The 14,390-nt window shown below is 40.4% G+C and overlaps 1 protein-coding gene across 6 annotated transcripts in view; it reads left to right on the plus strand.

Annotated features, from left to right (window-relative positions):
* The window catches only part of MID2 (midline 2), a 115,204-nt gene that overhangs the window by 14,837 nt on the left and 85,977 nt on the right, over positions 1–14,390 (plus strand). For all 6 annotated transcript variants that reach the window (XM_020902201.2, XM_020902203.2, XM_070462214.1 and 3 more), the window contains exon 3: positions 12,676–12,771. In XM_020902201.2, coding sequence (XP_020757860.1) covers positions 12,676–12,771 — 96 coding nt within the window. The remainder of the gene's footprint in view (positions 1–12,675; positions 12,772–14,390) is intronic.

Below are 14,390 nucleotides of genomic sequence, written 5' to 3' on the forward strand. Positions count from 1 at the left end.
CCAATTTGTGCCTTTTGATTTTTATTTACATTTAATATTTATAAATTTGTATGAAGTTTAATGTTTATCTGTTGATTTCACTCAAGTTGATATTCTCATTCATATCAAGACTGTAGAGGGCAATAATCTCATTGGCTTCAATTCTTAGAATCCTAAGATGGTTGGCCTTGGACTTGGTCCAGTTGAAGCCCTGTGTTTTAAATTGGTATAAATGGAGGCTTTGTGTGGTTAAGCCATTTGGTCAAAGTCACAGAACTGGAACTGGAACTCAGCTTCTAGAGCTAAGTTGAGTTAAATATCCTTTCTATTGTAGCTTGCTGTCACTTTGTTTTGGACCTAAACTTTTCCTGTGAAATGTGATTTGAAACTTAAATTTATGCTCCAGCAACTGCAGATTTCATGGGTCACAGATAAACAGTTAATAGCATCGAGGAAAAGGCATATTGTATAAACTTACAGCTTTTTAATAGCAAGAGATGAAAGCGGGGTTGCAGGAAGACTAGGGGATATGGAGAGGAGAGAACAATCTCTGCCAAATATTTGCAGGTGTTGGAACTATAATAAGGCATTGGCCTTGAGAAATATTCCAAACAGAAAATTCTGTATCCATATGTACCATTGAGATAACAAAAGACTGGATAGACCAAGCCTGTATCTACAGAACACCAGCTTTTTGAAAACATCCGAAAACATGAAAACATTGGATGATTGATTAGATATTTGGCATCATGCAGCTACAGTCCTTGTCTCCAGGGATAGGTGTAAAACAAAAGTATTTTACCAAAAGATACTTTACTCTGTAACTAATCAGTAATTTGGGGAGTTAGGAAAGATCACATTTTGAATTGTTCCCCTTTAAATTTTTAGGAAATATGCAGAAAATTCAGATTATAAATTAAGTGGAAACTTTTTTGCTCATTTTTGGACAGAGAGTGGAAACATATGAATCATTCCCAACTGTGTGGTTTGTTATGTTGTCTGGAACAACTTGGCTTTGAGGAGGGAGAGAGAAGTCCTGCTTGTATGAGAGGGGGATGGGTGGGGTAGGGGTCACTTGGGTTTGGTGCCAAGAATAAAAGGATATTAATTCTCCACATTAAGCTGAGAGGAAGTCTGCCATTTACGGTCACATAAGCCTCACTTCTTTGAGTTAATTTTAATTTAGAAAAGCATTTAGGATTATCCCCTTTATCTGCTTGATTCTTCCTGAAGGAGAAAGGAGAGAGGTAGCTGTCAGAAGCTATAGGGTAGATGGCCTTGAGTGGACTCCCCTGGCCCTCAGAGAAGCACAGGAGTCCTACCCGAGGAGGGAAAAGGTTTTACTTCCTGGTCAGTGACCGATGCAGTGTTTATTTGTACTTTTTCTCTGGAGATTCATTGGTGGCATTTCTAACTACTCTTTTTGCACTAACCTTCCTGATTAGGATTAGTGGTCTCAAATATTTATATGTTCAATAAAGAATAAACAGATCATGACATTTTAGATGAAAGGTCAGAAGAACCAGAAGCTAGCCTGGCTTCTTAACATGTACTCAAAATGGGTTAGAGGATTTGGGATACTTAGTATCATTTATTATCTTTATCTAATTGTCCTGTCTATCTAAATATCCTTCAGAAGGCTACCAGTGGTTTAATTAATTCTTTGATTTGACAGAGTAATTGTGTTCATGACAGTCATTACAGTTTAAGGCCTATCAGAGTAACTATCTTCTCTATTCTCTTTTCATCTACTATTCCATATATATGAGCTTATGATATATGTTGCATTTCTATAAAAATGCTTCATATTTTAGAGTTTTCATTGTCACATGAGTTCTTCCCCTTAGCAAAATTGATATTATTGCATTAATAAATGTTGGCTTTATAAAAGAGGTCAAATTTGGGTGACTCTCTACTGGGGACAGAACTCAACTGAATATTCCAAGTCCTGTACAACTTGGGTCTCATGCTTGCTCACCTATCTTTTCCTCCTGCCACTCTCAAGCATGTTACCTTCACCATCCAGTATAACCTTCTGACGGTCTGCTAAACATGCCACTCTTTTCTGACTCTTAACATTCACTCATACTGTTCTTTTGACCTGCTTAGGAATCCTACCCACTATTTAGTGCTCTATTGAAATCCCATAAGGCCACTCCAACACACCCCAGTGATACCATAAATTCTTTGAGGTCAGGCACAATGTCTTTTTGGAGCACACAAGGACAACCCACACCAGCATTCTTTCCTGGAGAATCCCACGGACAGAAGAGCCTGGCAGGCTACAGTCCATAGGAGTTGGACACGACTAAAGTGACTGAGCATGCATGCACAGTGTCTTTTATTTCTCCAAAGTCTTCCTTTGTGTCTAGCACACATAGTATAGGCTCAAGAAATCCAAATTGCCATCCTTAACAGTTAATAAGTCTAGGGGAAAAAATCTCCTGTGAACTACTGATAATGATAAAAACCAGAGTGTTAGCAAAAGTGTGACATGTCCTTAATTTCAGGTGCCTATCCATTTTGACGGCTGAATTTTCTAACTGCCTAACCCTAAGGTGACATTTGTATAAATCAGATGTGATTATTATAATTCTCTTTGAGAGTAATGTCTTCACATTTTCATGCCCACAGCCTGCCAAAAATATAGCTGATGAAAACCAGGGGGAATAGAGGAATTTCCTGAAAGGAATAAACAAGTACATTTTCTTTTTCATATTATATTTCCACAAATTCATTACTACAAATAATTCTTAAATGAAGTTACATTTACCTATCATGGATCTTGTTGTTATAAAATATTACTTGGCACTAGAGTAAGATTTTTGCTATAGAAAGTAAAAGTTCCTCCCCTGCACTCCCCCCTCAACACACACACACATAAACAGAGACTGAGACAGAGAGAGCTAAAGATTGCCAGACAAAGAGAAGGGAGATATGAGACTTGGAGAATGTTCAAAAGAAAACCACAGTGAGAGTTAAAAGGTTGGAAAATATGATATTCTAGAATCTTATCATATGTGGGTTACTTGTCCTTCTTCCTACTCAGTCACTCTCTCATCTACCCACCCATTCTCACTCAGCCACTACCTTCTCCCAGTCGGTTGTCTACTCATCCACTTGACACCAACTGCTGTCTGCCTAAACAGATACCCTCTCAGCTTATCTACCAATGGATGTTTGTTTCTGAACCAGTATGAATATCAGAGAAATAAGGAGAAATATCTTTATGAGAGACTGTGTTGAGAGAGGGCATATTTGCATACATCTGTATATGTCGCTATACACAAGTGTGTGTATCTCTGCATGGGTGGGTGGCTGAGAATTTAATCTGTGTGTGTGTCTGTGTATCTATAAATGTGTGTCACTGTGTGAAGAGGAGAGAGTGCCTGTGTTCATCTTCTGTGGGCTTATCAGTGGATAACTGGGGTATGAGGGGGTCGTGAGTGTAGGACAGGTTTTCTGTGGTCACTCTAAGGAGAATTAGGGCTTCAGTAGACCCTATCCTGAGACAAGGGATCACCAATAACTGAGCTTCATGATGAGACAAATCTTTAGAAGGACAGGGTTGGTCACCATAGCCAAAGGAACAGAAAGAATTGTTTCTCACTTTCACCCACTTAGGTACTGAATCATAATAGCTAAATATTGATATTATAAGAGCAGAGCATTTCTGTCTAGATTTGCACTCTCTAAGGTACGGTGGTAGACGTGTGTGTATGAAAGTATTAGTTATTCAATCATGTCCAACTCTTTGTGACTCTATGGACTGTAGCCTACCAGGCTCCTCTGTCCGTGGGATTTTCCAGGCCAGAATACTGGAGTGGGTTGCCATTTCCTTCTCCAGGGGATCTTCCCAACCCGGGGATCGAACCCAGGTCTCCCGCATTGCAGATTCTTTACTGTCTGAGCTGTAATATCTGTCATGGGGTTTTTCAACTAAACCGGCCTTCATCTCACAATCTTAAAATCATTCTTGCTTGTAGATCTGTAGTCTGTTAATTGTCTAAGGCTTGACCCTGACTACTTAGAATATGTATAAATCTGTACATGTTCTGTATGTGTGTGGGAGGGTAAGAAATGCATTTTATTTCATTTCTACTTGAACTGTGTGCTAAGACTCATTTGAATCACCTTTCTCGCCCTCCAATAATTATATTGATTCTCTGACTCTATTAGTAGTAGTAACAGGCCCCTGTGTTGGAAGATGTTTTCTATTGTTTCTCAGATTTGAGAGCAAGTTTAGCAAGTGGATATTCCAACTATCTGTGCTCTCGAGAAAGTGAAAGTTGCTCAGTCATGTCCGACTCTTTGTGACCCCATGGACTATACAGTCCATGGAATTCTCCAGACCAGAATACTGGAGTGGGTAGCCTTTCCCTTCTCCAGGGGATCTTCCCAACCCAGGGATCAAACCCAGGTCTCCTGCATTGCAGGTGGATTCTTTTACTAGCTGAGCCACAAGGGAAGCCCGATCTGTGATCTTATCTTTCTGTTTTTCTTTTATTTCTTTTGTCCCAAGTCTCCTCTTCATCATCATCTGAAAGAGCTAACAATCATCAGTCTGAGAACAGCTTACAAAACATTGACTCCAAGATTGTTCTTGGGTGGATGAAACTCCTGTCTGTTATTATTGGGCAAAAGAACATATTACAGAAATATAATATACAGAAGGAAAGATTAAAGAAACAAGAATTATTAAACCCAAAGAAGTGAGGTTTAAAGGGGAAAATGTAATAATGACACTCAAGTTCATGAAGCATTGATATATGAGGTAATGTCTTGTTCTTTATCTCCCCTGAAGATGGATCAGATAAGAACTTAAAACTGTAGCCCCAGGGATTTAGCTCTGGGGCTCATTCATTCATTTAAAAGCAATTAATGAGCATGCATTTTGTTTATTTAAAATGAAAGTGTTAGTCGCTCAGTCTTGTCTGACTCTTTGCGACCCCATGGACTGGAGCCCACCAGGCTCCTCTGTCCATGGGATTCTCCAGGCAAGAATACTGGAGTGGGTTGCCATTTCCTTCTCCAAGGGATCTTCCCAACCCAGGGATTGAACCTGGGTCTCCCGAATTGTAGGCAGATGCTTTATGATCTGCACCACCAGGGAAGCCAGTCCATGGGGTTGGAAAGAGTCAGACATGACTGAGAGACTTCACTTCACTTAATAAACAAAATGGGGCTTCCCTGGTGACTTAGACAGTAAAGAATATGTCTGAGCAAGAAACTTGGGTTTGATCCCTGGGTCTTTAGGTCATTATAGTAGGATCTAGGGACGTGGGAAATAAGGCACAGTGCCTGCCCTCAGGAACTTTGAGCTCAATAAGGGAGATAGATAAGGACATCTCTGAATTCAGTATGGTAAGTTCCATGACAGAGGTTTGCACAGGGTGCTCTGAAGCACAGAGGAAAGGTTGGTGAAAGGAACTCACTGAGCTAAAAGCAGGAATCATAAATGATTTTATTGGAGAAGAGGGCCAATTGGAGAGAAATTGAAGAAAGAATTGACAGGACTTGAAGAATGATTATAGTGCTTATAGATGATGGAGAGAAAGAATTAAAAAGTGACTTTTGAGGAGGAGATGTCTTGAAGAATGGTGATATTGGGCATAGAAATAGAGAAATTAGAAAGGGGCTAGTGGTTTTGGGGGTTGACTTGACTTCAGATTTGAGTTTATGTGATTGATTGTGGATCACTTATTATTGACTCACTCATCACACTTTTACCAAACACCTGTTAGGTGCCAAGCAATAGAAGAGGTGTTGGGGTTCCGGTGATAAGCACAACACAGCTCCAACCCTGGTGGAGTGCTCAGCTTAGTGTGGGGAGGCAGAAAAATGAGAACACAGTGGCAAGACTGTGGTGAGTGATAGTGGAGGCATGAGGGGAAGGGTGGGGAGGGTGCGAGACTACATAGGAGGGCCAACAAAAGAGACTTTGGGTGGCGTTTTGGACCCCCAGTTGGGGGATAAGGTTGGGGTTAGGGGCAAGGAGTGTTGTAGTCCAGAGAAAATAGTTTGTTCAAATATCTGGTGGAGGTTGAGCATGGAGCACTTGCAGAACTGAAAGGGCAAATGTTCTAGAAGGAGTTGACATTTGGGCCTTTGCAGTGGCTGAAAGATCAGGGCCAGAGACATAGGTTTGAGGGTATTTAGCGTGGAGGGAGAAGCATGCAGTAGTGGGCCGAATGAGAGCCAAGGAGCAAACCCTGAATCACCCTCCTGGTCTAGAAGGAAGACAACAGAGGAAGGGCAAAAAATGAAGGAGAAAGGGGAGGATGTGTGTAAGGAGGCAGGAACCAAAAAAGAATCATACAAGTGGAAGAGAGTAGTGAGGCCTCCAGGAAAGTAGAGTTCCTTTGGTTAGTATTATCAAAGTAAACACTAGATTTAGGTTTTTAGTACAGGTTTTCTCATAGAAGGTCCAAATCATAATTTACACATTTAAGCTAGAGACTTAACCAGGATACACCCCTGAAGAGAGGGAAAAGAAAAGAATGTGTAGCTTGTAGATCGTTTGTATAGAATTTCTGATAAGGAAACTGGGAGAGGGTGTGTCTTTGCTGGATGATTTCAGGACCTTCTGAGAAAAGGAGGGCTGGCCACCTGTTTCACCTGGCTTGAAGACCAGTCTGCTGGTTTCCCCAAGAAACCCTCAGGGAGAGCAGATCTCATACCCCCAGTATGTCACATGCCTCTCATTCTGGGACAAAGCCTGTGTCTATACAACAGCAAATAAATGTTTGGGGAAGAAATAAATTCAGGCATAAGGGTGTGGGCTTCAGTTTGTGGACCAGATGGTGTGTTCTGCTGTTGAAAGGCCATATGTAATTGATACATAAAGTGACAGACTGAAGCAAAAGCAAAGTAAGTATTTTAAGACAAGCAGTTAAAAAAAGAAGGCAGAATGTGACCCCAAAAGTGTGCTAAGATTTTGGCTACTGGCTTTTGGAAGAGCTGGGAACATCAGTGAATAGACAGGATATCAAAAAAGAGCTTGTCAAAGAATAGCAATGGGGTCACTGGCTCCAAGTATTTTTAAAAATGAAGTTGTCTGCTGTCAATTGGGAAGGCTGAGGTTTGGGGTGGATTGGCCTTTCTTCCATTCACTTCTCTCTGCAACCTCCAAGGTTCAGTTCCCACATCAAAACAGTGGGGATCTTGTCTAGGTTTAGGTAATGTTCGCCTTGTACCTTGTAGAAAGCAAGAGAGAATTCTGTGGCATTCAGTGGCAATAAAACATGTTTCAATAGAACAAAGAGAAAGGCTTTGCTCATTTCTAGGCTTCGAGACTTGCTGTGTCAGGTAGGTGTATATAGGTGTGCTCATATATGTGTGAATACATGTGCCTTCCCGGAGCATGACGGATGAAGATTACGGTCAAGTGTGTGCCATAAGGGGATTCTCTGGTTTTAATGAAGAGCTGGTATTTGAATGTGTAGCTAGATTTCTTGAGTGAAGCAATGATAAAGTTATCTGAAATAACCTGTGTCTAAAGAAGTGAAAAAAACCCAGCAATTATTTGAGAGGGTTAGTGAAGCCATTTCTTTTTATGGGAAGCTGTCTGGAAGAAGAATAGCCCGTGCCTGGCTTTCTCAGAAATAGCAAAGCATTTTCCTCTTTGGGAAAGGTATAACAAAACACAAACAGGCCAAGTCTATATGACACAAATGAGGTGGAACTTGGGTAAAAATGTAATCAGACTGCCAATTAAGCTAACTTGGGCCTTTTAAAATCTCAGTTATGCAAATCAGCCAAGTCTTCCCCTCACTTTGTGCCATTTAGACACATGTGCAATTTTGAGAGAGCTCTAACAATGTAGTTACCTGGAAGTGTGGAGGGGGCAGGTTGTGTCACATTTTCATAGCTAAATGACTTCTCTAAGCCTCAGGGAAGCACAGAAGGGGCCAGAGGTAACCTCCTGCAGCAGGAAATGGGAGCTTCATCCTGCTCTCCTTGCCAACCTCCTGTCCCGTTTCCTCCAGCAGATATCTCCATTCCAATCTCCCCTGCCACTTGGGCCCACTCATTATCATAGATCAAGTGTTCAGAGAAAACTGCACTAACTAGGCATAGGCAGAGGGAGCCTGGCCAAGTCACTAAGTGGACTGCATGAAAAAAGAACAACAACAACACAACAACAACAAAGAGACATGTTTTACATAAGATTTTGCACACACCCACACACACATCCTTTTAGTTTACTTAGCATATAGCCATGATAATTACTTAGCCAAATCAATGAAATCATTCAAAACTAGAGTGGCACAGAATTTCTAGTTGCAAATGATTCATTAGGGCTAGGCATGATAAAGAAGGGTGAGGAAATGGACTGCATAATTGCTTCAGTTCTCTGCTTCCCTTTGCATATGTTCGTTATTGAGAATCAATTCCAGTTTGAGAGGAGGCTTTAATTCCCAGTAAATGAATAGGAAGTGAGTAAGTAAACGTTCAGTATTTCCCTCGAATTATGTCTTGTAATGTAAGAAAACAGTGGCAAAAAGCCATCAACAGATGGTGTTTTCATTAGCCAAAGATTTATTTTTCCAAGCACTTTCATATTAATGAAGTAAGGTTGAAATTAGAGTCATCTTGTCAGTTCTAGTTCTGGGTTGATAAAATGTGCTGGCATTCGGCAAATTGCTAGGGGGTGGGCAGAGCGAAATAACCATTTGCTATGATGTTGTGATGGTAACCCAAGGTCTATAGTCTAATCAGACCCCACATTATATGTTCAGCCTTAATTTTTGTTTTCAGTGGCTTTACAGAAGCTGTGAGTCTCAGTTGTGAGCCATAAATGAGAAACACACGGCAGGGATTAGTCCTGCTCTACACGATGAATTATTTATAAGATATCAGTTTCATGACAAGTGTTGCAACAGGTTGCATGCATTTGTTAGGAAACATTCTCCCCTTGGAATCCCATGTTTGAAAGAAACCACATTACAGTTGAAACACAGGTTTCTAACATTATATATACTCTGAGTTCATCAATCTACACTATATTTACCTAATACATCGATAGAGTCATTTGTGATACATGGAATGTCCACTGATCTAGGAATCTGGACCACTCTGCCTGAGGAAATCACAAACTGATTGTATCCGTTACCCGTGCCTACTCTCTAACTTGAGCTGGAATTTTTGAACTAACTACAGCTCCATCATATTCACCTTATGGCTCAATTTTTGAAGAGGAGTCCAGACTTGTAGCCTCTACGTCATCATTATTGACATACTAACCCTGCACAGTTTGGCACTTGCTTCCAAAACTCTGCTGAAACTCCTTTATCAAAGGTCACCAGTGACCTCTAATTACCAAATTCAGCTACCTTTTATCAGGCCTCATATTTCTTGCCCTCTCTGCATATTTCAGAGTGACAAATCCTTTCTTGAAACACGTTTTTCTTGATTATCCTCTTAGCTTGACCCATATCTGCATTACCAACTGCTTTGCATATTGCAAGTCTCCTCTTGACCAGTGCCCCTGCTCCCAGGTCTTCTTGTTTTAGTCTGCCCCACATAGGTTGATCTCATAAATGCAGCCCTGATTATGTCATTATCTTGCTCAAAAGCCTTTGATAAACACCTACTGCTTTAAAAAAAAAACAAGTACAGACTCCTCACCTAGACATTTAAGACCTTCATAACAGAGCCTCAATCTCCATTTCCAGCCTTGTGCCATATAATAAATAGCCTTCATGGTACTAATAAAATACATATCAGTTTTAACTTAGTACCAGCACATACTGTAAAGCAATTATCCTCCAATTAAAGAAATATCAGGGACTTCCCTGGTGGTCCAGTGGCTGAGACTCCATGCTCCCAATGCAGGGGGCACAGAGTTCAGTCCCTGGTTGGGGAACTAAGATCCCACATGCCTGCAGCGAAGAATTTGTGTCCTGCAGCAAGACCCGGTGCAGCCAAATAAATAAAAATAAATATATAAAAAATATCAACCCCCCCAAATTTAACATAGTAATATCCATTATAAGGCTTTAGAAAATATTAACTACTTCAAAGTAAGTCCTAGGGCCCATATTTAAAACTTAGTTGTCATGAATGTCCATTGATTCGTTCTTTCAATTCCTTCATGCAGTATATGTGGACTATATGCCCCTCGGGCAGAAGGGTTGCAACTAAGACCAAATCAGACATAATTCCCCTTCAGGGAGATGAAATTACACTTTAGAGCAGAAGATGGACAATAAACAAGCACCAACAGCTATCTAAGTATAAATTATGATAAGTACCATGAATAAATAAATCCATCACCAGCCAGTTGAAAATAATTTGAGTGCACAGGTCTGGGTGAAAGTCTCAGGATGGACAATTATGGGGGATCTATGTTCTGATGTTAGGGGCCTCGACTTCAGTGCTGACAGAGGAAATCAACAGGCCCCCAATATGGGCCATAAGAATGCTTTTTACGTAGAAAACATTGCCCTTCTATAAAAACACTCTAAAGTACTTGGTGAAATTAATCACCTTTTTAAAAAAAAAACTTTTTTTTTTATATTGGAGTATAGCTGATTAACAATGTTGTGATAGTTTCAGGTGCACAGCAGAGTGACTCAGCCATACATATACATGTATCCATTCTCCCCCAAACTCCCCTCCCATCCAGGCTGCCACATGACATTGAGCAGAGTTCCCTGTGCTATACAGTAGGACCTTGTTGGTTATCCATTTAAATATAGCAGTGTGTACATGTCCATCCCAAACTCCCTAACTATCCCTTCCCTTTCCCCTTTCCCCTTGGGAAGCATAAGTTCGTTCTCTAAGTCTGTGAGTCTCTGTTTTGTAAATGAGTTCATTTGTATCTTTTTTTCTTTTTTTATATTTCATGTGTCAGGATATCATATAATATTTCTCCTTCTCTAAGACCCATCTTAATTTCATCTCCTCTTTATCTCTGAAGTCAAAGCACCTTGAATAGAGTGGGTGCTCAATACCTTCTATATTAAATACAAATGAAATACCTTTTGTATTAAGTCTCTGAACTGCCATCTCTTTCCTTTGTCCTGACATCTTCTTTGCTTAGAACTCACATCCAAATCAACAATTGTGGGCCTTCGTGTTTTCCTTTGTCTCTCTTCCTTTTTCCTTGCTCAGGGGAAGACCACAGATTGAGATGGTGGTGGAGTTAAGGAAGGCCAGGAGAGACACAGTGCCCAAGCCAAGAAAAATGGAACAAATGGTGAAAACTCACTCCCATGGGAATAAAGCCAGAGAACCCAAGAGAGATCTGGCAAGAAGCAGGGATTAAGCTGATCCTCGTAATCCAGATTGAGGACAAGTGAGATCAGATTACCTGTCCTAGCAATATATATATATCCATGGGAATACTCACCTGGGATAGATTCGTGGGACAGTGCCAAGGATACTAAGGAACCACAGCTACCTAGCAAAGAAGAAAGGGGCCAAGTATACGAGTCCTCTCCCCTTTTTCCCACTCTTCCTTGCCCCCTCTTCCCTGCCCCTGCCCAAAACATGAACTTTGAACAACTATGAACTGTAGGAATGATGAAGACAGCAATGAAGCAATGGGCACAACCAAGGGAAGCCATGCTATGCTAGCAGAATAAAGGCCCAGAAGTTGGGGTAATACATTTGGAGCAGACTTTGTTGGGATGGTGAGTGAGAGAGGAATGGTTATTGGGGCAGGTCCTGGAAGAGAAGCAGCCACCAGAGCTGAAGACTTGAAAATGAAGAGTAATTTAAAAAAATCCTATTATTAATCTAGAGTGAATAACATTCTGTTTTTGTTTTCCCACAGGAGGAATGGAAGAGAGTAGCATGCTCAACTGAAAATATGCTAGGAGGTCTTAGTACTGCTGTAACCATGTTGTAATAAACAGATCTGCAAAGAATCTATGTCCCAATAAATGATAGTAAGCAATGAATGTCCTGTCTTGATATAGCCAGGCTTTGCAGTTCGAAGTCTGGCATTTTTGTAGGCTATTGCTTAGTGCCAAAAGAGGGAAGCTGTGAGATAGAAAGCTAGATTCTGATGAATTTCACACTTAAAATACCAACTTTTTTTTTCTGAAAGAACCTACAAAAGACAAAGACAAAATAAATATCATGAAATACTGAGGCAAAACTGTATCTGATGACTAGAGACCTGGGTTCCAGTCTTAGCTTTGCCACATGCTAATGTTATGACTGGGCCAAGCACTTTAACCCCGCTCTGCAGATCATTTCTCTCATCTGTAAAATGCTGACATGATTATTAAATGATATGTTTGAAATTGCCTTGGTTAGTGTCTGGCAAGTAGTAATTATTCAATAAGTTATAGTTTTCTTAGTCAACTTACCTGTAAAAAAGAGAATAAAACCTATTTTCCCTATGTCACAGGATTACTATGAGGGCAAAATGAGATATTGACTCTGAGATACTTTCAAAAGTTTAAAAATATTATAGAGAACATAAAGTTGCTTTAAAGTCATTAAATTCCTACATCCTCCAAGTCATGAATGTCATTTTTCCCCAAAAATGGCAATCTGGAGCAAAGGTACAGCATTATTAATCAGCACCTAGAACAATGCTTGGCCCATATGCAATGAATCTTTGAAATAATTGTTGACTGACTGATAACCACATGATACTGGGTCTCAAACTCATTGAACATTTCTTCTTTCTCCCCCCTCTTCCATGCTTCTCTCTGGCTTCATATTTGGCAATGGCAGCAAACTCTGGAGATGAACCTCACCAACCTGGTTAAGCGCAACAGTGAACTAGAAAATCAAATGGCCAAGCTAATACAGATCTGCCAGCAGGTTGAGGTACGTAACAGAAACTTTTGTCATTCTTTCAAAGAACTGGGATCCAGTGATCCTTTTGAGGGGATTTGTTTTGCCAGAGTATGACTCAGTCATTTGGAGTGAAAGGCTTAATGAGAATTCTTTTTTTTTTAATATTTAAAATTTTTTCTTTTTTCTTATTTATTAGTTGGAGGCTAATTACTTTACAATATTGTAGTGGGTTTTGTCATACATTGACATGAATCAGCCATGGATTTACATGTGTTCCCCATCCTGATCCCCCCTCCCACCTCCCTCTCCGCCCGATCCCTCTGGGTCTTCCCAGTGCACCAGGTCCGAGCACTTGTCTCATGCATCCAACCTGGGCTGGTGATCTGTTTCACCCTAGATAATATACATGTTTCGATGCTGTTCTCTCTAAACATCCCACCCTCACCTTCTCCCACAGAGTCCAAAAGTCTGTTCTATTAATGAGAATTCTAAGAAATCTAATTCCTTCAAGATGCATGTTCTAAGAAAAGTGGCAGATAGCTATTGTTTAAAGGATAATAATAAGTGGTAGTGGTGAGTGGAGGGGAAGACATCAGCCCAAGGGGCAGTGCTGTCTCCTCTTCCAATAGCAGGTGGTATGAGAATCCAACATGAAGTGTGTTTCTTTCTTTATCAGACTAGACATCATAGCTCCTTAAAGAGATTGCTGGAGAATAAGAAAAGTTGGGAACCTGAGGTCCTTGGGGATAGAGTGAGGTTTGTTCAATGCAATATTATTTCTGTAAAAAATATGATTAGAATTGCTTCTCTTCTTCCTAGTCCCTTCTCCCTTCTTTTTCATACACCTTACCTGGTCCTCACTCATCACCTTTCCACTTCTTCTTGTCATCATCAAATGGTATCTATGTTAAAGTTATCTGTTTCCAAATGTGTTATCTACATCAAATCTCAGAACAAAGCTTATGAGAGGAGTTGACCTCTTCATAAGTGGACATGATAGAAGAAAGATGCTTTTTCTCTCTTTTTCTCAAGAGCCTGAAACTTCAGCCATAGCATTTGGTTTTGTGTTGATTTTCTTGATGAGGTGCCGGTAGAGCTTAAAGTGTAGACAGGGTTGGGTAAAATATTATAGGACTCCTTGTGGGCAGTGGTTGGGTAAAAATGTTTCTATTTATAACCTGATACTCTAGTTCTAGGGCTTCCCTTATAGCTCAAATGGTAAAGAATCTGTCTGCAATGCAGGAGACCTGGGTTCGATTCCTGGGTCAGGAAGATCCCTGGAGAAGGAAATGGCAACCCACTCCAGTATTCTTGCCTGGAGAATCCCATAAACAGAGGAGCCTGGCAGACTACAGACAATGGGGTTGTGAAGAGTTGGACACAACTTACTGACTAAAACCACCACCACCACTCTAGTTCTAGTCTTACTTATATCACAGAAAATGTAATGGTTCAAGTTTATTTCAAAAAATAAAATAACTTTATTAATATCTCATCTCTTAATCCCCCCTGGGGATTCCTATTTAAAAGAATGTGGAGAATCTTCTTATGAAAGAATCAGAAAGGCAAATTCTTTGCCTTCTTATGAAAGGCAAAGAATCTTATATGAGTAACCACTCCTGATTGTTTGGATATCTTAAAGTACTGGG

The sequence above is a fragment of the Odocoileus virginianus genome, unplaced genomic scaffold (genome assembly GCF_023699985.2).
Source record: "Odocoileus virginianus isolate 20LAN1187 ecotype Illinois unplaced genomic scaffold, Ovbor_1.2 Unplaced_Scaffold_1, whole genome shotgun sequence".
NCBI classification, from domain to species: Eukaryota; Metazoa; Chordata; class Mammalia; order Artiodactyla; family Cervidae; genus Odocoileus; species Odocoileus virginianus.